Source organism: Rissa tridactyla, chromosome 6 (assembly GCF_028500815.1).
Source record: "Rissa tridactyla isolate bRisTri1 chromosome 6, bRisTri1.patW.cur.20221130, whole genome shotgun sequence".
NCBI classification, from domain to species: domain Eukaryota; kingdom Metazoa; phylum Chordata; class Aves; order Charadriiformes; family Laridae; genus Rissa; species Rissa tridactyla.
In genome coordinates this window covers 33,211,312-33,236,359 of record NC_071471.1, presented here as the reverse complement: position 1 = coordinate 33,236,359, position 25,048 = coordinate 33,211,312, and the positions used below count along the sequence as shown (strand labels likewise).

General features: G+C 45.9%; 1 protein-coding gene across 6 annotated transcripts in view; it reads left to right on the top strand.

Moving 5' to 3' along the window:
* The first annotated feature begins 8,251 nt into the window (after positions 1–8,251).
* The window catches only part of A1CF (APOBEC1 complementation factor), a 30,215-nt gene continuing 13,418 nt past the window's right edge, over positions 8,252–25,048 (top strand). For 4 of the 6 annotated variants that reach the window (XM_054206811.1, XM_054206809.1, XM_054206806.1 and 1 more), the window contains exons 1-6: positions 8,252–8,402; positions 14,845–14,988; positions 17,622–17,756; positions 17,968–18,098; positions 19,582–19,820; positions 23,049–23,213. In XM_054206811.1, coding sequence (XP_054062786.1) covers positions 14,890–14,988; positions 17,622–17,756; positions 17,968–18,098; positions 19,582–19,820; positions 23,049–23,213 — 769 coding nt within the window. In that variant the 5' untranslated portion in view covers positions 8,252–8,402; positions 14,845–14,889. Of the gene's footprint in view, positions 8,403–10,348; positions 10,428–14,844; positions 14,989–17,621; positions 17,757–17,967; positions 18,099–19,581; positions 19,821–23,048; positions 23,214–25,048 lie in introns of all 6 variants that reach the window. The other 2 variants (XM_054206807.1, XM_054206812.1) reach the window with 2 other exon arrangements.

Genomic DNA, 25,048 nt, shown 5'->3' with positions numbered 1-25,048 from the left:
TACCTAGACTTGCCTAGTATTTCATACAAAGTGTTACCTTTATCTTATCTCTTATCAGCACCCTTATATCCCAAGGTCAATACCACTTTTCCTACCTCCTTTATTCTACATGCATAGTTCACTGTTTGCCTCCTCCAAAAAACTAGAAAAGCGGCATTGACCCTGTCTTCTTTACACCTGCACCCAACCACCGGAAGATTTCCCTTTCACCGCCTGCTTTCCCTTATCAAGTAGGATTTGGGATTGCTGTTAATATTGCTAACTCCTCATGTCCCAGCTAACTCCTGCTGGCTTGGGCCTGAAGGGGATGTACTCCATCCCACGGGCTCACAGGAGGACCAGGAGATAGCCGCAACACTTAATGAGAAATCTTTTGCTCCCAACACAACAAAAAACTCATTCAATGGCATTTATTTGTCCCTAGAAATGTCTTTTTCCTTAGGAGGGTTTATAGCCACATGGATAAATTTGTACTTTCCATTCTCCTCCCTTGGACACACCAACAAACCACATTTTTTCACTTTGGCTTGTAACATCTGGCAATGGCCATTTCAAGCTATGTGGTGCCGCTTGGGTGGCTTCCCCTCGTTTGAACCTTTGTCCTAAGACAAGCTCCTGATGATGCTACCAGGACCCTGAAGATCCTGTATTAGATCCCAGGCACCGAGGTTCATGTGCTATTGGAACAGCTTTATTTTAACCAACGTTTCAGGATCTCTCCAGAGCTTCAAAAAAAAAGAAAAAAACACCCCTCTCCCGTTTATTAAAAATCCGTTATATGCTGTAGGTACCCATGCAGGCTGCAGCACGTTGAGTTCATGCAACCTTGTGCAGGGTGTCCTTCCAAAACAAACAGGCAAATAACTGCAAGTCCTGTCTTTTTCATGCCACTTATTTGTCCTGAAATGGAGGGGGGGCGGGGCGGTGCAGGGGGAAGAGAGAAAGGAAACTTTTCTCCTACACACACGCACGACACAAAAAGGTGCTGCAGAATAACTGCATCTGGCCTTTGAGATTAACCATTTGTTTTATGAGCTTCGGTTTCGGCTGGGAGAGAGTTTTAAGTCTATTATTTTGACAAGTCCTAACAATATTACATTAGTTACTGTCAGTGATTTATACAGTAAATCCAATTATTACTATTCATTGGCGTTTAACATAAGCCAGTACTATTAGAACATCCTATTACTTTAGAATGTACTTAAAGGTGGAATAAGACCTGGTCGGGAAGTCAAATCTTCGAGAAAGCCATTTCCACATCAAATAATTTGAACATCAGCTTAATGCGGAAGGAACAGGGGAAAAATAACCAAAAAATAAACCCCAGATTTTAACTGGACTTATGCTCCCACAGTATGGGAATATTCACCTCATTTCCCGATCTTCCTTTTCATTGTCACAGCTCTTCTATTTTGCCTGTGAAGCACGTATTCAGAAGTTTTCTTTTCAAATAAATATTGTTTCCTTCCATATCGTGAGAGCCATGACCGTTGAGAACGATGAACTAGCCACTTTTATTTTCATATGAAGAACAAATTACCCATAGCATTTCACAGAAAGGAATTTATTTTTTTTAAACGTGCATTAAATAAGCCTTAAAACTTACGAGTTCAAGGTTTGCCTTCATATCCTCCTACTTAAGTAGGAGGACTTTGTTTTATGAAAAAAAAATTACTTTTTATTTCTTACTTCTAAAGTACAAGGTATTATCAGGCCCGTGATAAACCTGTATTTTTCTAAGACCGAGTAGCGGTCATATTATTAGTATCAAGAAACTGCATAAACCTGGGTGGAGGGAAGTCAGGAAGCAGGTTGGGAAATTTTCAGTATAACTAAAGATACCTGAGCATAACTTTCAATTAACTTCCCAAGCGTTTGGGTCTGGTGACATCTTTTGAAGAATTATTTGCCAAAGGGAAAGACACGCCAGCAGGTACCGAATTAAGACACACTTCTCATAGCAAGGAGACAAACGCGTTTTCATAGCCCATGTTGCGCCACCACCTCCTGTTTTAAAGCACTTTTTTTTTTTGCAATTACTTTTTGACACGGATTTTAGAAACTGCTATGGGGGGGACAGATTAGGAACGAGCGTGTTTCATGTGCTTGATGGTACACAGTTACCTGCTCTCACACTCAGGACTCGGCCTCCGCGTTTTGATTGTTCAGGCTGGCGTTACACCAGGGAACAAGAATGGAATTACAAAACTATTCCCCCTTGTGATCCCCATCAGAAGCACTTGCAGAAAGCCCACAAGACTTAATCACTGCAGGCTCATGCACCGTGTTACAAAAGACATTGGACTTGCAAGCAGGGGAATAGGAGAACATTTATGGACCAGTGTAGTGTCAATATTTGATGAATATCCAAACATTAGCCTTACACAAACACAGCTCATATCAAACTATCATAAATCAAAGGAGTACTTATGACCACAGGTTTATCTTGAAGCCACAGACACAGAAAACTTCTATAACTTACTCTGTTTTCTTTGGCAGCAGCACGACCCAGTGCCCTCTGGGCACAACATGTGCCGGTGGCAAATCACTGCCGCTTCTCTGTGGCACGATCGAACCCGAAATGTCTCAGCCACAACAAGGGAAAAGCAGCAACGCAAGAGGTAAAGACTCCCCAGCCTGAGGAGTGGGGATGCATAAACCCCTGATCATGTCAATTTTTAAAAAGAGTTTGTTTTTCACCTGATGTCATTTTTGGAATTGGGACCGAGCAGTTTATAGCACAGAATCATAGAATGTGTTGGGTTGGAAGGGACCTTTAAAGGTCACGTAGACCAACCCCGACTATATCATCATCTAGTCCAACACCCATATATATATGTATATAAATATACATATACACAGGCTGCTTACTCCAATATAAATTCCTTTGCATCCTAGAAGCAATTCTCTAACAGGGTAAACTGCAGGCTGCTGAAACAGGATTGTTTTTGGAAACCGTTAAGACTTAAACTAAATTGTTTATAATCGTAGACTACAGCAGCACTATGGCATGCAGATTTATTCTGGAGAAAGGGAGCATAATGATGTTCATACAGCTATAGTAAGTTGTCATAGCATTTAACACAATCTGTAACTCATGGCTTTTAGTACGCAAACACATACGCAATCCTCCGTATTAACACGTGCATGCCCTATTGAATCTATGGCCCACTTGGGAAAGTTTAAAGTCCTTTTAGCAATAGCCCTTTTCTTCCTCCATTTCCAGGAGACCATCCCCCCTACAGTGGGCACGCCACTAACCAGAGGGGCCACCACACCCAGCTGTCCACGCACCTGGAGCACAGCATGGTTAGGCCAACCCAGGTATCCCCATCAAGCAAAGCAAACTGAGGACTTGGGGGATGTTTTCAACACTACCAAGCAAGGGAAGAGCGCTAGCATCACAGACACATCTACATTACAGCTGAATTATTATCTCTCAAGCCCATCACCATTTTTACGGTTTTTCAAGGCTTGAGAAGGCAAATATTCTTATATCATTTAACATAGCTCCACACAACAAGAGCTAATATGAGGTCTCATGTTTCTTAAAGCCCAGCCCCCAGCAAAGGTCTGTATATGACTTACAAGATTGTGCGAAAAACACACATAGCCTCTGGGAGCCAAGGACTTACAGAGCAGGCTCCAGCCTCATCCCACATCTCCTCCAGAAGGAGGCTTCTGCCCCAGCCTCCTTCACCACCCCAGCACCCAAAGCCAGGTCAGTCTTTTGGAAAGCACATTGGTATCCCACAGTTCTCTGTCCTCTCAGCCCCCCCAGAAAAAACCCTCCCCATTACCTCTCAGTCTGGTAGAGCCTCTGCTTTCCTTCCCACTGCACGGCTGACATCCCCATACAAGTTTCTCTCTCGATATTAAAGAGGGCGTGTCCTTGGGCTGGGTCCAGCCCATTATCTTATCACCACTTAGCAGCCAAGTTCTCCCAAAGCTGCTGCATCTGGTTCTCCAGTGAGGACTTGCTTGGTCTCACCTGTAGCTCGGCTCCTATGGGCCCAGCTCTGTGAGCTCCAGGGCCTCTTGCAGATCCAGCTCAGCTGCGTAGCCTTGGTTAAAACACCTGAGAAAACTGTCGGGAGAGAGTCACGTGAGCTAAGGAAGGTAAAAGAGGGGATGTGGTTGAGATGGTCCCATTCCCAGCTCAAGGATTCAGAGGAAAAAGCTCTAATACAGAAAGCTAAGGGGACAATTGGGGTACTGGAAACATCATTGGGGTCCCCGAAGCATCACTGAGGTCCCCTTCCCAGGCATGATGGAGGTGAACCCTTCCCGCCTGGCTGATGACAGGCCATGAGGTGAGCCTTCCCCACCTGGCTGATGACCAGCCAGCAAACTCTCCTCAGCTCTCCAATTGGGGGTGGTGCACACCTTACTGCCTGGCCTAGAAGCTCCCAAGTCTCATCTAATCGGCACGTGTATTAACCAGTAAATACCTGCTTTGTACTTTTTAAGCTGTGTCTATCTGTCTTGCAAGGTCTCTTTGTGCACTATGTAAGCTGCCCAAGTCAAGCAACCCACTGAAACTCATGTGACTTTGGGGCAACATGGAGCCTAGGAACATCTGCCCACTGTGGCATGACAAGCCGTTTCTAACAGACGTGGACAATGTCCATTGGAAACCATTGGTTGTTTCCAAAACCATGTCCTCCTGAGTTCCCACCCCCTTCTCCCCTGAGCCTTGCCAGCAAAGCTCAAGGAAAGCCCAATGTGAACAGCTGAGATGGAGATTTGCTGTTAACCACTCACTAGACATCCTGGGAAATTTCTTGCAGCACTTCCAGGGGAAGCTGGAGGATTGGGCCCACCTTAGGGTTTTTGTGGCAGTAAATAATTAATACGCAAGGGTGACATCTGCTCAAGTATCATTTTTCTTGAGTTGGAAGTGCTTTTCCCTGATCCCACCTGGCAAGCTGAGGGAAACCCTCAAACAGGCAACCCACTGCTGGCATGATTGTGGAAAAGGAAACAATTATGTCTTACTGCTCTTGGGGTTCTCAACTATGCCTCTTGAGAGGCTTTCAAGGAAAAACAAACGCGGATCACGTCTCCTCTTTTGATCATTTTTCCTCTTCTAAGCAAAATCTACCCCAGAGAGAGGAAAACAGAGAAGAAAATCACCACAGCTGCCATTCCTGCTTAACCTGAGGGCCTTCAAAAAACTATGCTAAAATCCCAATTCCTTTGGCATCTGAATGGCTTTCCATGGGTCCTCCATGCCCATACGTGTTGTCATGCTTCCCCCACGCCTGTGGGTCAATCCAGTGGAAGCACAGACAGTTTCTACCCCAAAATGGGGCTTGGCAACTGGCTTTCCATCCCAAAGCCATCTATTCACACATCTAACCCCAGTGACCACTTGCATTTCATCTAACGAGCAGATGACTTTTCCTTCCCAATGGGACTTTCCCATCTTGCTCACATGTCATCAGATGCCTCTGTTACCCGCACTCAGGCAACATCTCGTGCTGCTCTCTTTCCCTCGGAGACTTTTTTCATGACTCCTTTTTAGTGATGGTCACGTGAAGGTGCATGACACTTGATTTTTTGGAGCTGATTCGCTCCCCCCACTGTCATAATTTCAGGGCAGCGGCATTTGTTCAGTGGCTGAATTATTTCAAATGATTTTCCCGTGGAGTCCGAGATGCTCGGTGGCACACTGATGTTGAGTCTGAGGTCTAATGTCACTGAAGATCAAATCTTACCAATTCCTTATGACAGATGGGATAGGACGGTACACGGAAGTCAGAAAAACCCCTTTAATAGGGAAAAAATCTAGTGTTATATCTGCCCATCACTTCCAACTTCTGTCCAGGAGGTCAGGAGAAGCAGCAGACCCCAAACCTTTCCTGGGTACTGTGCTCAGTGGTAGGCGGTTATAACTGGGTTTTTTTTTGTTTGTGGGGGTTTTTTTGTGTTTGTTTTTTTTTTTTAAATACGCTTCAAAATCTGCATTTGAACCCCTGAATTCAGCAGAAAGGTGGATACTGGAGGGCAGACATTTCCTTGGGAGTAATCACATTTTTTGGGCCAAGAAGTGGGTGAAGGCAGCAGTGCCTCGGTGAAACAGTGGTTGTGGGTTGTGCTGAGTGAGGAGAGAGATGATGCTCGCGTTGAGGGAGCAAGGCCCTCGTTATCTACCCACCGCTCAGGAATACCTAATGCTTTTAAAGCTGAGCAAACACTGGTAGGGCACTTTTCCAAACCTGAAGCGTCAGCAACACCTAATCGTAAATGCTTCATTTAACACGCCTTGAAACGAAGCCCGAGACCGCCTTAAATATAGTTCAGCATCAGCGTAGGCAAAGGCTGCTCGTGGGGGTCAGCTTTAGGACTAACAAAATTACAGGCTGTAGTATGGTCATGGTCCAGCATTGAGGTGAGAGACAGCCACAGCAGGATGCAATTTCAGGGACAGATCCTTATGGTGGGGTACTAAACTCACACGTCATATGAGAAATTACTTTGCCAAACCACTACCATACCCATTTCTTTATTGTTAGGGTCCAGAAGGATTTTAGCAGAGGCAAACATTCAATTCCTCATAGGTAAGCTTAGGAAGCGTGGGTTAGAGGAGGGGACAGTGGGGTGGGTGGAGAACTGGGTGAATGGCAGAGCTCAGAGGGTTCTGATCAGCAGCGCAGAGTCCAGTTGGAGGCCTGTAACTAGCGGTGTTCCCCAGGGGTCAGTACTGGGTCCGGTCTTGTTCAACATATTCATCAGTGACCTGGGTGAGGGCACAGAGTGCCCCCTCAGCACGTTTGCTGGTGACACAAAGCTGGGAGGGGTGGCTGACACACCGGAAGGCTGTGCCGCCATACAGAGAGACCTGGACAGGCTGGAGAGTTGGGCAGAGAGGAACCTTATGAAATTCAACAAGGGCAAGTGTAGGGTGCTGCACCTGGGGAGGAATAACCCCCTGCACCAGGACAGGTTGGGGGTGACCTGCTGGAAAGCAGCTCGGTGGAAAGAAACCTGGGAGTCCTGGTGGACAACAGGATGACCATGAGCCAGCAATGTGCCCTTGTGGCCAAGAAGGCCAATGGTCTCCTGGGGGGCATTAAAAAGAGTGTGGCCAGCAGGTCAAGGGAGGTCATCTTCCCCCTTTGCTATGCCCTGGTGAGGCCATATCTGCAGTGTTGTGTCCAGTTCTGGGCTCCCTGGTTCAAGAAGGACAAGGAACTGCTGGAGAGACTCCAGCGGAGGCTACAAAGATGACCAAGGGACTGGAGCATCTCTCTGATGAGGAAAGGTTGAGAGACCTGGGGCTGTTTAGCTTGGAGAAGAGAAGACTGAGAGGGGATCTCATCAACGCTTACAAATACTGAAAGGGCGGGTGTCAAGAGGATGGGGCCAGACTCTTTTCAGTGGTGCCCGGTGACAGGACAAGGGGCAATGGGCACAAACTGGAACACAGGGAATTCCATCTCAACATGAAGAAAACCGTCTTTCCTTTGAGGGTGATGGAGCACTGGAACAGGTTGCCCAGAGAGGCTGTGGAGTCTCCTTCTCTGGAGATACTCAAACACAGCCTGGATGAGTTCCTGTGCAACCTGCTCTGGGTGACCCTGCTTTGGGAGGGGGCTTGGACTAGATGATCTCTGAAGGTCCCTTCCAACCCCTGCCATTCTGTGATTCAGCTATTGCATCAACTAGATGTGGCAGGATATCCCGAGGACCACAGTAACTGGATGCTCTGAGGTTGCCACACCTGGAAGCCACCCATCTCAGACATTCGTGGCTGCTGAATTTATTTGCATCCTTTTCTAGGTGCAGCAAACCCTTCCCAAAACTTGCATTGGCTTTCGTCGCTGCAAGTATATTTAGTCTTTGCTTGGACAACATTTTCATAGCGATTCCTGCAAACCCACAGTTTGCAGGCTATGTACACTTAGACCACCAGCGAGAGGGATTTTTAGCTCCTGCCGTCTTCCTACAGCAAGCCAAAACCTCCTGTTGAGGCCAGGGCTGGCACAAGGCTGTGATCCTTCTCCCAGCATCTCTGCTGGGGGCAGCAGCGGCAATGTGGACGGATCAGCTGGGAAAGCCTTTGGTGCAGAGCAAACGAACCGGCGTCAAGATGGTAGCACGGGGCCAGCCCTTAGACCACCATCTGACTTCAAGCCCTTCGCATTTATTTACAAAAAAATGTGCCTGGGTAGGTGCCGTCAGAGTTGCGGTGACCCAGCTATCTGGTCAAAGGCCTGCAGGGAGTCGGGAGATAGAGCAGGTTAACGTTTAACCCGTGGGGACTGTAAACCAGCCCTGGGGCTGCTGAACCTTTGGAGTTTGATATGATGATTAGGGAATAACCGGAGTGACACGTCGCAAACTCTCCATAATCAAGGAGACCTTATTCCCCAGCGGTGATCTCCAAAATTTCTCAGGTATGCGACTGCTCATCCTACCCTGAGGTTCGGGGCGCGGAGACGGGGGCCCTTGCCAAAAAGGGCTTTTGGCTGGGACAGGGAAGGAGCAGCTCCATCACGCGCCTTTTCCCGCACCCCGACAGTGCCCCATCATCAAATTTATGCCTGGGGTGCTGCCCGACACCGGTGGGGCCGGACCGGTGGGGCTGGGACCCCCCTGCACCCTGCAGCTGGACCCAGGCACTGGCCCAGCCCCGCACGGCTCACCTTGGTGTTTTGATGAGCAAGGTGGGGAGAGTCGGGCTCCTCGGGGCCTTGGCGTAATTTCTGCCCAGCAGCAGCAACAAGGAGCTTTTTTTTACGGCTTTTTCCCCTGCCGATCGCTGGCAGTTGCCAGAAAAGCGAAGCCAGACAAGGTGGAGGGGGGAGGAGGGTTTTTTCCATGCGATAATTCGGTCTTGATTTGTTAAAGCGCAACTTTCTAGGGCTAATCATTAGAGACCTTTCCAGCCGACTCCTTATTCTTCCTTCTCTTTGCAAAAGGTTGGTCTCCATATCAAAGGCAATCGCTGCTCCTAAAAAATCTCCGTTTTCCCTAATCTCTTCAAACTAGCAGGCTTTCTGCTTCTCAATACATAATGCTTCTCTTCAGCTATTTTCCCTTGGTGAAATAGGGCGTTCGGGTGGGAGCAGGCGCGGGAGGGATGTTGGCTTCAAAGCATCCGGCACGTGATGCTACAAAGAAAACAGAGGGGACAGAGGCTGGGCTCAGCGTTAGGCGCCCTTCGTCCTCAGAAAGGGATTTTTGGGGCACGTTGTGTGCATTCGGTAACAGAGCTGCAAAAGCTGCGCGGGAAGGGAAAGGTGTTTCAAAGAGAGAAGCCGCTTCCCAAGCAAAAGAGGCTGAGCAAAAAACCTGCCCTGTCACACATGAAATATTTTCCCGAGGCTCAGGTGCTGCAAAGCATGCAGCACTTTTGCAGCGCTTCGAATTTATCCTACTTTTCCTGCAAATACCTACAAGTATCCTACTTTTGGGGGGATCACCCGAGCTGGAAAAAAACCCCTACTCCCTGGAAAGCCAAGGGACTACAGCCTCATGCTGCGTTGCTCAATTGGACTCCGTCCCGCAGCATGTTTCACCCCCGCAAAGAGCTGGTGGCAGCTCGTGAGGCTTCAAGTGTCTGGTTTTAGGAAGAACAGGAAGAATGCTTCATGGTTTTTATATGTATATGTATATATGTATATGTATATATGAATATATATTGTTTGGAGGCTGGAGGAAGGAAAAACCCCTCAAAATCTTGACAAGCAAGCTGATAAGGAAAACGAAAATAGTTTCTTTAGTAAATACCTATTTGGGTTATTAAGAGTTAAGAGTGAATATACTGATCCAGTCTTTTCAAAGGCTCTTTGCAAGAGGCTGCACTGGGGCGAGGCAGGGGGCGGGGGGGGTGTTCCAGTGCAAAACGGCCTCCATTAAATGAGTCCAAGTGGCTCAACACATTCAAACACGAAGGGGTATTGATCCGCACAGGATAAACACGGTTTCGTTATCTCATTCATGGAAACAGTAACCAGGTTTCCCCGAAAGGGCTACGAAGGGGCAGGCTCAGGCCGCGGGCGAAGAGAGCAGGGTCTGGCCGAAAATACCACCTTTCCTCCTCTCGACAAAAATCCCAGCATGGGAGATGTGCCTTGAATGGGGAAACCGTCTCCCCCTTTTCCAAGCAAATAACTCAAAAGCCAAGTAAAATCCACATTTTTTTTTTTGTGTAAAAGCTTCTGGATTTATCTTGCTCCTGGCTGGCCGGAGCAAAGCCATAGGAACTGCCTGCAGTAGCTGGCAAGGAAACCACGTGTAGAAGCAGTCACGGAGAGGTGAAGCAGTATTTTAACTTTGTTTCTTGTCAACATGGGGTTTGCTAGGCCTAAAAGTACATTTTCTTGCCTTGTTGTTTTAGAGCTTTTATAGAGACCTAAAATAAATGAGGGCATTCAATGGAGATGGGAAAATCAAATGAAGCGATGCTCTGATTTAAGGTAAAAGCCATACCTTCCTTTTCTAATGGTGCGGGCTGCTTGATATTCTGTGACCATGATAACTTGGTAGTATTGTTAAGAATTTGGTCAAAAATGAGGATGAAATAGGAAACCCACCTGCGCAGTCTGCACCTCTGAAGGTCCTAATTTCAACATAAACATCTGAATAAAATGCAGTCCTCTCCCCCCCTTTTTGTTTTCTTTTTAGCATAATGGTCATTATTAAGAGCAGCCATCTAAGGGCCAAACCCTTGAAAATGATTGGATTCCAGAACAATTATTTCTATTAAGTATGGTTGTTGGTTTGTTTGTTGTTTTTTTTTAAATACAGCTAAAAATACTGCGTTAATTTGATGCAGTCATTCACACTTTCCAACAGCAGCCATGGAAGGGCAGTTTTCCCCCTGTGAAGGTGGATTTGCTAATTGATTAATGGCCCAGGGAACAAAGAAGAAGAGAAAGTAATCATGTTTCCCCGGGTCCCGTGACAGCAGTTCTCCTCCCTTACCCTTAATGATTAAAAAAAAATGGCCCAGCACACTGGCACCGTTGCAAGGACTGAGGCTGATGCCTGGAACGAGGGGAAAGTGCTGAAATCTCACCAGTTTCAGAAATAAAACATCCCACTGTGACTTGTATCCTGGAAATAGTCTGGATGCACTGATGAATATGGACCCTTGGGTGGTGGAGGTGGGGTAGTCCCCTGTACAACAAGGTGCTTAGACATCCTCAGGTCAAGAGAGGTGGGAGAGAAGCAGGGAGAGCAGAGGTTCTTGGAAATGATAAGGGCTGGAAATTCGGTTTTACTGTGCTTGGGATTTGTTGTGTTGGGATTTATACCTCTTTAAAAAGAGGAGTGTGATTTCTGTTTCCACCCCAGGGAAACCCAACCGATGGAGGAAAGCTCTGTAGCAACGAGGCTTATAAATTAGCTGTGAATGACTTTGGGCTGATAATTAGTAGGAGGGACTTAATTTCTAATAGTGGTGCTACGAAATCGGACCCAGGTGGTACTTTGGGTCATCCACGTGCACGTCCAAGCCCTGAGTGTGCAGCGTTGTCCATCCCTTGCCTCCGATGCTCCTCCTGAACCAGCAGTGGAGACCCTCAGAGTAACTCAGGCCGGAGGCACCCTGGGGTGGGGGTCTCCATTCGCACCTGCTTCCAGCAGGACCAATGCTGGAGCGGCTGCAGGATGCCGCAGTCCAGGGAAGTCGGGGCATCCCCAGGGACGGGCATCCACCACTGCTCGCACAGGGAAGGGCTGTTTCCTTGGGGCCGGCTGGGCTTTCTTCGAAGGCAGAGGTGTGTGGAAGCACGGGGCGCAGATTAAGGCCAGATCATCATTAACACACACCCCGAGAGCACGGCAACCAATTTTTCTGGCACTTCCCAAAAATCCGTGGAAATCTCCAACACCAGATTTCGTAGTGGCTGTGATTAATACCTTGCGCAACCTTGAACACTCTTGCTCCCTTATTCCTAGTGGATTGCTTGAATATCTCCTGGAGTACATCAATGTGTAGACATGCTGGTGTAGAGCCTAAACAATTTGCAGGATGTCTTACGAGAAGAGCCCAGACGAGCTCGCCTGGTCTTATCTAATAAGGCAGAAGCCAAAGAGGGATATTGCTCCTGCTATAAATGCATCAGCCAGGGAGATGCTCTATTCCCATCCATCCCCCAGCCCCGTGGCTGGTGCTTGCTGCTCAGTGTGAAACCGTCACCTGGAGTGAGATGTTACTGGAAATTGCTCTTCCCTGGAGGAGAGGTACAGAGATGTATGGCATTTAAGGCTCCGCATGCAAATGCATCCAAAGCAGCAGCCGCTGAGACACCCAGCCTGTAAGGGAAGTGCAACATGAAACAGCGCAATTTGCGGGGGAAGAGGGGGGAGAAAAAAAGGCTCTTACACTACTCATCTATCTAGGTCGTGGCTGGGGACAGACTGGAAAACTCAGCCGCTATGGAAAGCCGCCGAGGTTTGCCTGGCTGCAGTCCAGCCGCTTTCCCGGCAGGGAGAGGAGATGCCGCTGGCACGGGGCAATGTGCCTGCCTCTGCGCTCCGGCACCCATGGCAGCCTCCCTGTCGGGAAGCACTGATGTGCCTGATAGAGAAAAAAAAAAATTATGAAACCCGAGGTGGTCAATATTAGAGATATCCGCAGAGTGCATCCGTCCCTTTTTGTCCTTGCCTCTGCGCTGGCCTTTGGGTACATTAGGATGATCCAGCTACGAGGGCTAACAGAGACTCGCCGCGTACCGTGCAAATTTGCACTGACCCCAGTGCTGCAATGTGACTGCTCGAACCCCTGATGAAACCAGGATGAAGCAAAAGCAAAATGCAAGGGCCAGCTTTTCTCTATAGGGCGTCTCCGGCCAGGCAGGGGAGGATGCAAAACCCATTTGGGTTTTAACTGGGTTTTTTTGATCAACCGGGTTTTCCTTCTTAAGCGTCCGACTTGCTTTTGCCCAGTAGCGTGCGGATCCTGCCCCATGCTATGCTGAACCCCAGCTTCGGGGGAGTTGGAGGGCACAGAAAGCATGAGCATTGATGGGTTTTTGCTGCCACCCTCAGCAAGGGCAAAACAAAACAAAACAATAATTGGGCTCCAGTTGCTGCAGAAAACCCTCGGTTTGGAATTAGAGACAGGAGAGAGCTATTGCACGGGACAGTCCATCTCTCAGCTGCTGCATCTTGGTAGTAATTAAAACACCAGAGAACCTGGGAGCATGGGAAAAAAAAAAAAATAATCAGAAGGGTCTCACAAACCTCAGCAATAAATAGTTCCAAAATCTGGCATTACAGAGACGTGTCTATTTCCAAGTATTTAAGTCGCGGTCTCCGGAGCTCAGTGTGGCAAAGCCCAAGTGACACAAGGCTGAGATTCTCCAAACACCCGGGCTCATGCCCCATTTTGGCACTAAGAATAATCCATATATTTAAATTTAAAGCACCTGTTTTAAGTCTTCCAAGATACAAATATACAGGAGCACAGAGCAAGTAATGTCCAAAGGCGAAGTGGCCAGCCTCAAACCTTAGCTCTTCCCCCAAGGAGCCCCAAAGGAGGCATGTGCTAATAAAATATTTTTGTGTTAAACAGACGGTTATTGAAAAAGGCTTTTTCTGTTATTTCCACAGCATCTTGGCGCACACAGAAAATCTGCCATAGTCAGATATGTTGCACTTCTTTATCTGCATTTCTTTACGTGCAATGCTCATGTTACATGTGCCAGGAGACCTGCTGTACAGTGAGATTGTTTAGGGTTCCCTCCCGAAAATTTGGCATCGTCTCAGGGCGCAGCCACAGCAATCCATCCTCCTTCCACCTGTCTGTTCCATCCTTTGGATCCTCCAGATTTCCCTTCTCCCCCACCCAGAGTCTCCACCACCATCCCGTGCCCTTCCCCATCCTGGGGTGCCCAGTCCCACTCATCCCCAGTACACCCACCCTGGCCCCTTTTTGTCCTGTTTGCTCTCTGAGCAAGCCTGGGAGTTATCATCGCCTTCTGTTGCCTCAACCTTTGTAAAATTGAAAGCAATTTAAAGCAATAACTATCATTTTGGATGACGGGATTTGGTCCTACCAGCCCACTGCACATGCCCCGGCTGTGAGAGCCCAAGGAGGCAACTGGTTTTACTCTTGCTGGCGTTCAGCATCAGCCCACCATCACGAGTCCTCAAGCTCAACATTGCACCTGCAGACCCTGTTTCTATGCCTGGCTCATACAACTGTTTTTTGCACAAGCTCAAAGCTCAGCCTGCAGGAAAAATGGGGCGGGCGGCCTGAAATTATAGGCAGCAAGTCCACCTTATAAATGCCCCTTTGCCAGTGCGTAACCCAATTCAGATTCAGATTTCAGCTCTTTGGTGTTTTCAACCCAATGCCAAAACTTAAAAAAAAATCATCTTTCATTAGATATGACCTAAAACTACAACTCTGAATCAAAACATCCGAACCCAAGGTTGTCCCAGTCCTGGACCTAGATACAGACCCAAAGTTTTCCAATGTTCTCGATAGGCAAAATCTGGACCTAAGTCTTGTTTTTCATGAAGTACCAGACACGGCTGGTACGAGGTTCCTTTCCCAGCATCAGCACTCGCTGTTGTGTAGCCGGCACAGGGTTAGGCATCTTACATGTGCTTCCCTCCCAAGACACACTCACTGATATATTACAATATCCCTCTGCATCTCAGTGGACTGCTCTCCAAAATTCTGGCTGTGGGTTTAAATGTTGTTTATTTTCATGCAAGAGGGGGATATTTTTGCTTTTCCCACCATCTGTGGTGTTTTGTTTTGTTTTTATCTGAAAATGACTGATTTAGGAAGAATGATCCTGTTAACTTTCTCAGGAGGGTGGACTTTCTCCTCCTAGCCATGTTAATTTATTTAATTTATCTTAAATTTGATTGCAGTGAGCACCCCTAATTAACCTGATTTTTTGCTGATAATCACTCACAATGGAATCAAATCACAAATCCGGGGATGGATTGACCGGCACACAGAAAGAAGCCGCCCTCCGTGCATTAATTCAGCGAACGGGATATAATTTGATCCAGGTAGGAACTCACGGTCACGTCCTTTTCTGCGCCGTGTCTGGCTTCATCCTGAAGCAATGCGTTATAGTGGGGGCTTCTGCAGAAAATCTGTACACGTGAAGCGCTCCTTGCTCATTCTTCTCTCTGTTTTTCTCTAGCATACGTGCTGCACATAGCTATGTGTGGTGGATGCTGCCTGTTATGAAGCGGGATCTTATTTCTCTGGGAATTCTTTGCCCAAATTACGATAAGGGTGGAAAAAAAAAACCCTGAGCATTGCTAAACGTTGGGAAAGGTTGGGATTGCTGTCTCAAAGCCATGGCTGCAGCAGTAGCATAGCAAAGAAAATCCACTAAACAAAGCTTCAGAGGAGCGTAGGTCCAGAGTTGGCCATAGGCACTCCAACACGTCACCACCAGATCTGTCTTTTGTACAGATCCTTGGACACGTACAAGTGCGTGGCACCTCACCTGCCCAAACACCAAAGGTTTGTTCCCAGTTTAGTCTTCAAGGTCTCCAACTGCAAAGCCTCCTCTGGTTAGGGCAGATGGAGACTGGGCATGTCCTTCAAAAGCCATCAGAAAAAGTCTTTCTCAGTCAGCATGACCAAAACAAGCCTATTTTTCAAAAGCATTGGGCACTGTTATGACCAACCTTGCATCCTGGAAGAAGTGACTGAAAACCGTGAAGTTTCGGCATGTGGCTGCCTTGAACTTGGCCTTGCTTTGTGTAGCACTAGAGGGCACAACAGCCCAAAGCAAAAACTAAGACTCCTGGGAAAAAGCATTTTCCTATAGCCCTTAATCCTGTGTATGCCCCAGAACCAGGCCAGCAGCTGGGTTTGTTGCCCTTGAGGAGGCTTTCTGCTGTACCTGACCCAGAAGACAAATAACTTCTCTATGTCTTATATTTACTAAGGCTTGCTTTATCCTGGTCTTTGATTTTTCATACTGTCACATCTGGCTATAGCTCATTCCTAAACCACAGATTTCAAGCCCCAGCACCCACACACCCCCCAGCATCTTTTTTTCTCCTTACCATTTCCATACAAAGCTTACCGTTTTGTTTTTATTTTTCTTTCCCTCCTAATTTCCTTTTCCACATCTCCTTGGGCTTTTCTTCTAACCTATCTATTGGTGCAGCCAAACACCTTCCTCCTCAATGCACGCCAAGGTCTCTCTTCTTTGCGAAGGCGACAATGAAGTCCTCCTTCCCCCTAGGTGCTTTGCCAAGATGAGTTTGCTGAGATGCAGCCTTCAAGCCACAAACAAAGCTAATGCAGACTAAGAGAAGGTTTTATGTCTTGCTGTGGCTCCTCACACACCACCTCCCGCATACGTTGACAAAATGAAAAAAAAAAAAAAGAACTGTTTGATTGATTCTCTCTCACTTGTCTTAAAGTGGGACAGTAAGACTCCTCTGGTCATTTTCAGACCATTCTTGATGAGCTAAGAAAGAAAGAAAGAAAGAAATACATGAAAGATGATTAAAAATAGGAGAGGAGAACAGAGACACACTCACCTGGCTAAAGCATAGCAAAAAGGTGAAATATTGGCTGGTCTTCAGATCTTTGAGTATCATTCGGGGCCAATACTTGGTTCTTGCCTAAAGAAACTCCTGGGTAGGCAGGCATCATCTCTGGTCTGTCATATGGCCTGCCACCATCAACGGCCCTCCTCTGTGCCCCCTGTGGGCCTTCTTCTGTCATCTCCTCTGGCCAGACATCCTCTCCTGCTGGGCTCCTTCTGAAATGCCTGGCACAGTTAGAGAAAGGGCTTCACCGCTCCTGGGTGCAGGTTTTGGGGTGCACCATTTTTCCATGACCATCTCTAGGCCCAGGTCCTCATCACGTCTTGTGCCAAGCATTACTACCTCTTCACTAAGCCCAACTGCTGGCACAGACATCTTTGTTCAAGGGCGTTGAGCAGCTCCAGCGTCACCTACTGCCAATGGTGCCTTGGGCTCCATGGTTGGCCCCTTTCACTCTGTCCACGTCTCTCTCCAAATTTCTGCCTTCAGCCCCAGTTTTCCCCCTATGCTAGCACTTTCTGAGGTCCAGATGACTTCTGCTTTTGGAAAGTCCTTCTGCTTTCAAACGTGATTCTTCTGGTATCTTTTCTTTGGTCTGTATTGGAAGCTCTCTATCAGTTACTAAAATAAGAGGCGATATCATTGCTAATAAATGTTTCTGATTGGATGAAGAATCATGACAAATTATAAATTTGGCAAGTGTTACATTAAACAGTCTGCAACTAACACACACTCCACAGACATTCAGCTCCCATAGCCAGGAAGACCTACATTTTCCAAGGAGGTCTTTCACTGTGTCTGTCTTGGACATCTGAAGTGGCAATTAAGTTGCAGAGCATACACTTATGCATGTTCCTTAGCAAAACTCAACTAGGTATGAATCAGACCTTTCTCCAACACATCATCAGCATACTAACTGGGATATCAAAGCCTTTCAGTAGATATGGCAGCGGAGCACACTACGTTATCTCTGATGAGTCTGTAAAGAGTCGCTCCTTGCAGGGAAGGAGGGCATTACCACTGCTAACGGACTGTGTCCAAAGTGTCGTTCCCTGGGAAGGGGTTGGTTACATATGCTTTTTAAATCTACGGCTAACCCATCCTTTTATTTTTCTCCATGGCAGGAAAATGGGCAGAGGAAATATGGGGGCCCACCACCTGGCTGGGATGGCCCTCCGCCGGAAAGGGGGTGTGAGATCTTTATTGGAAAACTTCCCCGAGACCTCTTTGAAGATGAACTTATACCACTGTGTGAAAAAGTAAGACTTGATGGTGGGTAGTTGTATTGCAGAGGTTATTGATGAACAAAGCTGCATTTCAAGGCTGAACTGGAGATGATTTGGCCCCGACTACCCTTGACTTGGTGGAGCTCTGATGTGATATATTCAAGGAGGCACCCGGTCTTGTTTAAACAGCTCCCACCTTGCTGCCAAGCTTCTCGTTCAGAATTACTTTTCTTTCTATTCGCAGATTGGGAAAATCTACGAAATGAGAATGATGATGGACTTTAATGGCAACAACAGGGGCTATGCCTTTGTGACCTTCTCGAATAAACAGGAGGCAAAGAATGCAATAAAACAACTGAATAATTATGAAATTAGGTAAGAGTGGCGAATGCCTTCACATCAACTTTAAATCATATATTTTAATCTATTTTGTTATGTAAAGCATATTTTATTTATTTAGGTTATTTAGATACCTAAGCTTTAAGAGGAAATCACCTGTCTCCCTGTGCAGTCATTGCTTTTTGCCATAGTACAAAGGCAATATGTAGGACACTTCAGAGCCAAAATCTTTTGGAGGAAATTTCTTCCTTACAAAAAAAATGATCTACCAGAACATTGGAAAAAATATTTTGCTTTGGACCAAATTAACTTTTGCCTAACCGTTGCTGTTTATTTCATGTTCCCCTCTGGGCTGTTTTTTGTTGATTTATCCCTATCCACAGTCTCTCTTGTGACCTATACTGCAGATACGTTCTGGGAGACAGAGCGGCTGCAAAAAATGATGAAATAGGATGGAAACCAACGGGCAAAACAGTTACATTTCCTAATAGATAGGAACAGAAAAAGCCCTCATGTTTGTGACTAAAAATTGGGAACAAAACACCCAGAAATCAACAACATATGGGCCCATCAAGATGTTTTGTTTTGATTTCAACTGCGTTTCATGTTTTTTTCCAGTTCAAAGTGGGATGAGTAGATGCCTTTGCTTAGAAGCATTTAGAGATAAACCATTCTGGTGATTTTATGACATTCATTTAAAAAAAAAAAAAGAAAAAAAAGAAAGGATGAGTTGTGACTTGCTTTAGTAGCAACCCTAAGGATGAGCAGGTCACAAGGCACACAGGGAGGGCTTGGAAACATGATTTGTATCAGAGGCTGGAGGGTCTTAAAGATCAGACTTCATCCATCTCCACCTCCTCTGCTTACTTCCCTTGTTCCAAAGACCCCACTAAAGAAGTTTTTAACTTCTCAAGACCTGCAAGAGGTGCTTGGACCACAAAGAGGTGAGCAAAGTGCGCGTAAGGAAATTTTTACTTTGGGGTCTGCACAACTGCTAGCATCGGTAAGCCCCTAGATGTTGTCTTTCCCATGACAAGGGATTTTCGTTCCCCAAAACCTCCGTATGATGCCCAATGGTGACTCGGAAGCTACAAGTCACCGGTGGACACAACAAATCCTGGCTTATACTGGTGGCAACGCAAGAGTCGCTACTGTGACCATGGGTGGCAGGTACAGTTGCCTAGTAGCAGCCATTTTTGCAAAGAGCAAAAGGGAGAATCGTGGGAAGCAAAAGCAAAATTTGGCTTTGTTTTCCCTCTGATCTTAAGTCCTTCATTTCAGCTGTGATGCTTTACTTAGATGTCAAATTTAACAGCGGCAGCCTCTACTTTAGATCTTGTATTGAGCAAGACCATCTGAATGTCCCAAGCAACGTACGCTGCAGGAGCAGGAGGCCTTGTGTTTCACCTTGTGTTTGACCTTGTGTTTTGGGACAAAAGGGGGACTTTATTTTAATTTTTTCCTCTCTCTGAGAACTGATCCTGACTCCTGACAAACCAGCAATATTGTTCATACGCAGGAATGGGCGCCTCCTTGGAGTCTGTGCCAGTGTGGACAACTGCCGCCTGTTTGTGGGGGGGATCCCCAAAACGAAGAAGAGGGAGGAAATCTTAGCAGAGATGAAGAAAGTCACAGACGGAGTTGTGGACGTCATTGTCTACCCTAGCGCAGCTGATAAAACCAAAAACCGGGGTTTTGCTTTTGTTGAATATGAAAGCCATCGGGCAGCAGCCATGGCCAGGAGAAAATTGCTCCCAGGTTGGTATAGATGGTGAGGGTGGTAGGCATGGCTTCATCTCTGGGGTCACCCATGTGCATGTTGCGCTGCAGTGAGACCGAAGTCTCCAGAGGGCCCAGTCCCCAAGGAAGTGAATGCTGCTGGGTTTTCTCCTCTTGGCTGCTAGAGACACCCAGAACAAGGAGGGACCCCAATACGCCATGGCTGTCCAATGGAGTGCCCCCAGCTCTGCAGTGCAGGGTGGAGGATTCACTACAGGTTCTATTTAACACCATGTTCATTATCCATACTCTTTATTTAGGAGCTTGAATTTATTAAAAATAGAGCTGGATTTAGCTGTGTGTATCCATATAGCTATGTTATTGGATATATATTATCCTGTGGTTACCTTGGGTTATATATAAAATGTAGCCTCATTTATGGCCTCTCAGAAACCATCACTCAGGAAAGCTTCCAAGAACATATTCAGCCTTGACAACATACTGAGGATGTTCCTGAAAATGGATATTTTCTGTGTGGGAAGAAAATTTCAAATGAGGAACTGCTTTAGGAGTTAAACAATATAAACAGTAAGTCTATGCAATTGAGCACTGGGGGACATTCAAAGACCAGCGCGAAGCAGAGAGAAGTCTGGCAGGTGTTAGATGAAGGAGTCACTTAACATTAAGCGCATTTGCAGTGATTTCATCAATTTTCTCATGCTATCTTATGCTCAACATCTCCCGCACTGCTTTATTGAACCCAGCTCACTTGCTGGTGAAAGAATCCAATAAACCTTCTGTTTTGAGACTTGGTCATAACCCACCAGCCTTCTTTCGCTATTTCTATAGGACAGTCCGTAAAACATCACGAGTCATTTTAATTCTTTTTTCCTATGGTAAAAAAAGGAGCATGATTTTGAGCACTGAGTACACTTAGCTATTGTGGGATATCTCTCACTATTTTTCCTTTTATTCTGCATTTTCCGCATCAGTTTAGCATCTCTCTAGTTGGGGGAGTACATTCAGGGGGTCTGTGCTTCAGCACAACTTTTTCTTGGTTTCTATATCAAGAGTGAAGGACGGAGCAGGCGCAGCCGCTGCTGCCAACGGCAGCCTTCAGGGAGCAGAGCACTTGAAATCCTGAGCAAAGACAGCGAGACAGATGGGAACGAGCACGTAGCCCTGAACAGACATGTGCGAAGCGCCAGTGATTTCCAATTTAGGGACCTCTTGGTAAACAATTTGGGGAATTTCAAAGGCCTGAGCAGGAGCCAGAGTCTTCTGATGTTGCAAACATACGGGAGGAACTTGAAAAAAGTTTCAAGCCAGAACTGAATGTGTCTCCAGCTGATGCATTGGATGAATGTGAGACTGAATATCATTATCAAGATGCTTCCTTTACTCTGAACCTCGCTGCTCTTTTGAGGGAGCTTTGTAGAAGAGATAGAAATGCTCAAAAGGAAAGATGCTTTATATGAAAACTTTGTCCTGTCTCCTGGTTAAACAAGGTGGAGGAAGTGGAGGAACCCAGGCTTCCTGGGTTTTAGCAAGAGGATAGTGCAGGCACCAAGCTTAGCTCCTTGCTGCAAGTCAGCCAGGTCATTATTTCCACTATTGAACAGAATAATTCAGAAAGAGGTACACGGTCTTTCATTTCAGCTGGCTGCCGTTAGCAGCCATCTCTCTCTTTCTGGTCACCAACAGCCCAAGTCAGACTGGGCAGTGCTGAAAGCTGAATATCAGCTCAACCTTGCTCCACAAATCCCGGCTCGTTCATGAACCTTCATAGCAGGAAGCAGCCTCTTTCCATTTAGTTTGTTGATTTTCACTTCCAATGTAGAAAAACAGGTCACCAAATTCTACCCTCACGCTCTAATTTTATGTGTTTTGGAGCTTCTATCCCATCTGAGATGGGTTATCCAAGTGGAGATGCAAGATAGGATGCCTTGTTTCAGATTTCTCCAAAAAATGTTTTGCAGGATTCTCATTTCCCCTCTACTGGCATAGGCAGCCCTGGGTTTCTTCCATGTTTTAGTGCATAATTAAGGCCTGGGAGGACCCAATCTTTATATCATAAGGATCAGAGAGAAAGAAAGAAAAACCACAGAAAGATCCATTTACTCTTTGGGGGACATTTGCAGAAGAGGCAGACATTTTATTTCACTATTTAGAAGGAATATCTAGCAGTTACCATGCTGCTACGACAGAAAATGGTCCCTACTGTACATCCAAAGAACTAGCTGCTGGGCTGATTAAAATTGCTGGAGAAAAAGTGGGCCACAGATAGGGCACATGAAATTTGGGGCTCTAGATATTTGTGGGTAACCAGATTTCAACCACTCCTGAAAAGGGAGGAAGACCTCCCTGCAAGACGTGCAGAAGGGACAGGGAAAAAAAAGAGGAGGAAGGAAGTATCGTTGCCGTCTGAAGACAGGAGGGGAAGAAACCACCACTATGTAGAGGTCCCTCTGCCTTACCCAGTGTCCTGCCGCTCATCATGGCGATTCCCACAGCTTTGAGACAAGGCTGCGGTAGTCGGTTTTCATTACATATTAAATATCACTAATTGACTAATCAATTACTTAACAAATTAGGTTACTCAAAGCAAATGATTACGGACCTCAGCGTGATAACTTGGCGACACCATCGCCTTTATCTACCTCTTTATTTGCTCTTTTTATTCTCTGCCCCTTGACAGCTTGTTCCAGTGTCTACAGAGCCAATGGGCTTCTCCTCCACACCCTGTTTTATGCCTCATTACTTTTTGCGTCCCTCCTTTCTACTACTCCTGCTGCACCTTCACCCTGCAGGGACCACACGATTTCAAATACTTGCACACAGAGACATTCTTGCTTTTACTATTTCATTTCATCCAGCTGGAACTTCTGGATCCCTCTCCTATTACCTAGGGAATGAAACTTTTGCAGCCAAGAGGGATCTTTATAAGTTCGTTAAAATATTTCCCTTTAGAGAGCACTCCAGGGAACGCAGACGTTCGTGAATCATGCCATATTTTCATTTCTTTAATTCTGGACGCTACATTTCTGCAAGCATCTAAGGTATTAGGGGGAGCACGCTGAAAGTGTGACCATCTGCTTTTGGAAATGAGCTAACGAAGCAGCCGTGCCTGGAGCTAGAAAGGCTTATCTCAGCCCTATTTGTAGAATTGGCCTATTCTCCTGTTCATACGGCTCATGAAATAGTCTCTGAGCAGAACTGGGAGGAACCAAAGCCTCTTTGACACTGACTATGCCAATCCCTTTAAAGGAAGGATCCAGTTGTGGGGACACCCTATCGCTGTTGACTGGGCAGAACCAGAAGTGGAGGTGGATGAAGACACCATGTCGTCGGTAAAAATTCTTTACGTGAGGAACCTCATGCTCTCGACCACTGAAGAGACCATAGAAAAGGAGTTCAACAACATCAAACCAGGTAGGAACCCATTGACGCGGTAGCTCCTAAATAAGCACTGCTACTGCAAACGGAAACATTTCTCCATTCATAAAATACCAAAGGAAGAGATAAAAATAACTGGTTTTTCCACTGTAAAATGTTCATGTGTAACACCACAAAAATTGTCATTAGGCTGAAGGCTCCCACCCAACATGCACATCATGTCATCCCATTGAGGGCTGCTTAATTTCCAGCTAATGACACTACTAACCTTTTTAGGATGATTGGCAACTGGAAGAGATCCAAAATACTGCATGGGAATGCCTGAGTCGTAAAAATGATTTTGAATCTTTTTGGTCTTCCTTAAAAAGAGAGAGTTGGTGAAACAGCTGGGTGATTTCAGCATTCTTCTTCCATGGCAAGGGCTGATGATAGAAATAGAGTGGTTTAATACAAACACTTTTTATCTAATCTGACTAGATTCTGAATTCTATCATTTTCATACAAAAATACCCCGCATTCTTTTGTAAATTTGTGAATAATCAGTGCTTACCGTTTAACACAGAATATGACAGTATTCCTTTGTGGTGAATATTGCATGTCCTTAGGGTGAGATTTTTCAAAAAGCCAGTAAGTTTGTTGGGAATAAGAATCCTGCTGGCTTTCAAAGATTTTACTTCTGAGTTGCTCCAGCTTTAGGAAATTCCACCCAAAACCAACAAAGTAAAAATAACCCATTTCTGCAGCTCTCCAAGCCACACAGTCCATCAGGCATTAGTAACTTATGCTTGGCTATGTGAAATCCCCTATCATCCTGTTCCTATTCACTTCCTTCTATTAATTTTTTAAAATACACTACAGAGTTCCATTTTTCCTTCACTAACTTTTCATTTCTGCTCTATGCATTTCTTTTTTTTGTACTAGGTTGTGATGCAAAGGTCTTTATGAGGTGCCTTTTCTGTCCTTCTCGTGTTTCTGGCTAATACTAATACTAATTAATACTAATACTAAAATACCAATACTAATAAATACTAATACTAATACAGTCACCATCAAGCTGCTAGAGATCCCGTTTTACCTGAGTTAAATATGTATCGTCCCACACTTTTAACTCTTTCCTCCTTTTATTTGCTCCTGAACATTGAACTCCTTGCACTTCCCAGAAACAAATTTATGCCCCTTTGACACTTTAGTAACAGTCATCCGCTTTGCTCCTAAAACAAGTTTTCTAGTACAACAACAGAAGATCTGTATCATCTTTAATTTTCCTTTTGTCGCTTTAGCATTTTACTTCTCATGCTGGAAATTCTTTTTATTTTTTTAAATGGACAGCTTTATTTGTTGTGGATAAAATTAGGCATACCGTTCTGTGTGCCGTGCTTTCAAAAAAAATGTGCATCAGAGCAGCAAAACCTGAGCTTTGAAGAGAGCAAATGCAGTCTAAGTCACAGTGAGATTACAACCAAAAAAGCCAGCAAGGGTCTGAAATGATTCACTTCTCCTTGGTTATCTGCCTTATTCATTGCGACGCATTTCAGTGCTATTTGCCTGAAGCGTACATTTGATCCAGGGCATTAAGAACCTGTTTTGACAACAACAAGTCACCCAATAAAAAACGATCCTAACGGGAGGAGTTACAATCCAGAAGTCCCCATGGCAGAGCAATTACCACATCGCTACAGGCTCTACAGACACTATGAGGAATGCTGCTTTTGCCTCTCAAGTTGTAATATAGTACGAGTATCACCCCTTAATCCTGTGCCAAATTCAGTGCCCGATGACTTCTGTAGAGATACGCATCACTTGTGTCACTGAAAAGCCCTGCTCTTGCTCCCCAGAGATTTTGGCAAAAATCCTCATCCCTGGCAAAGTTT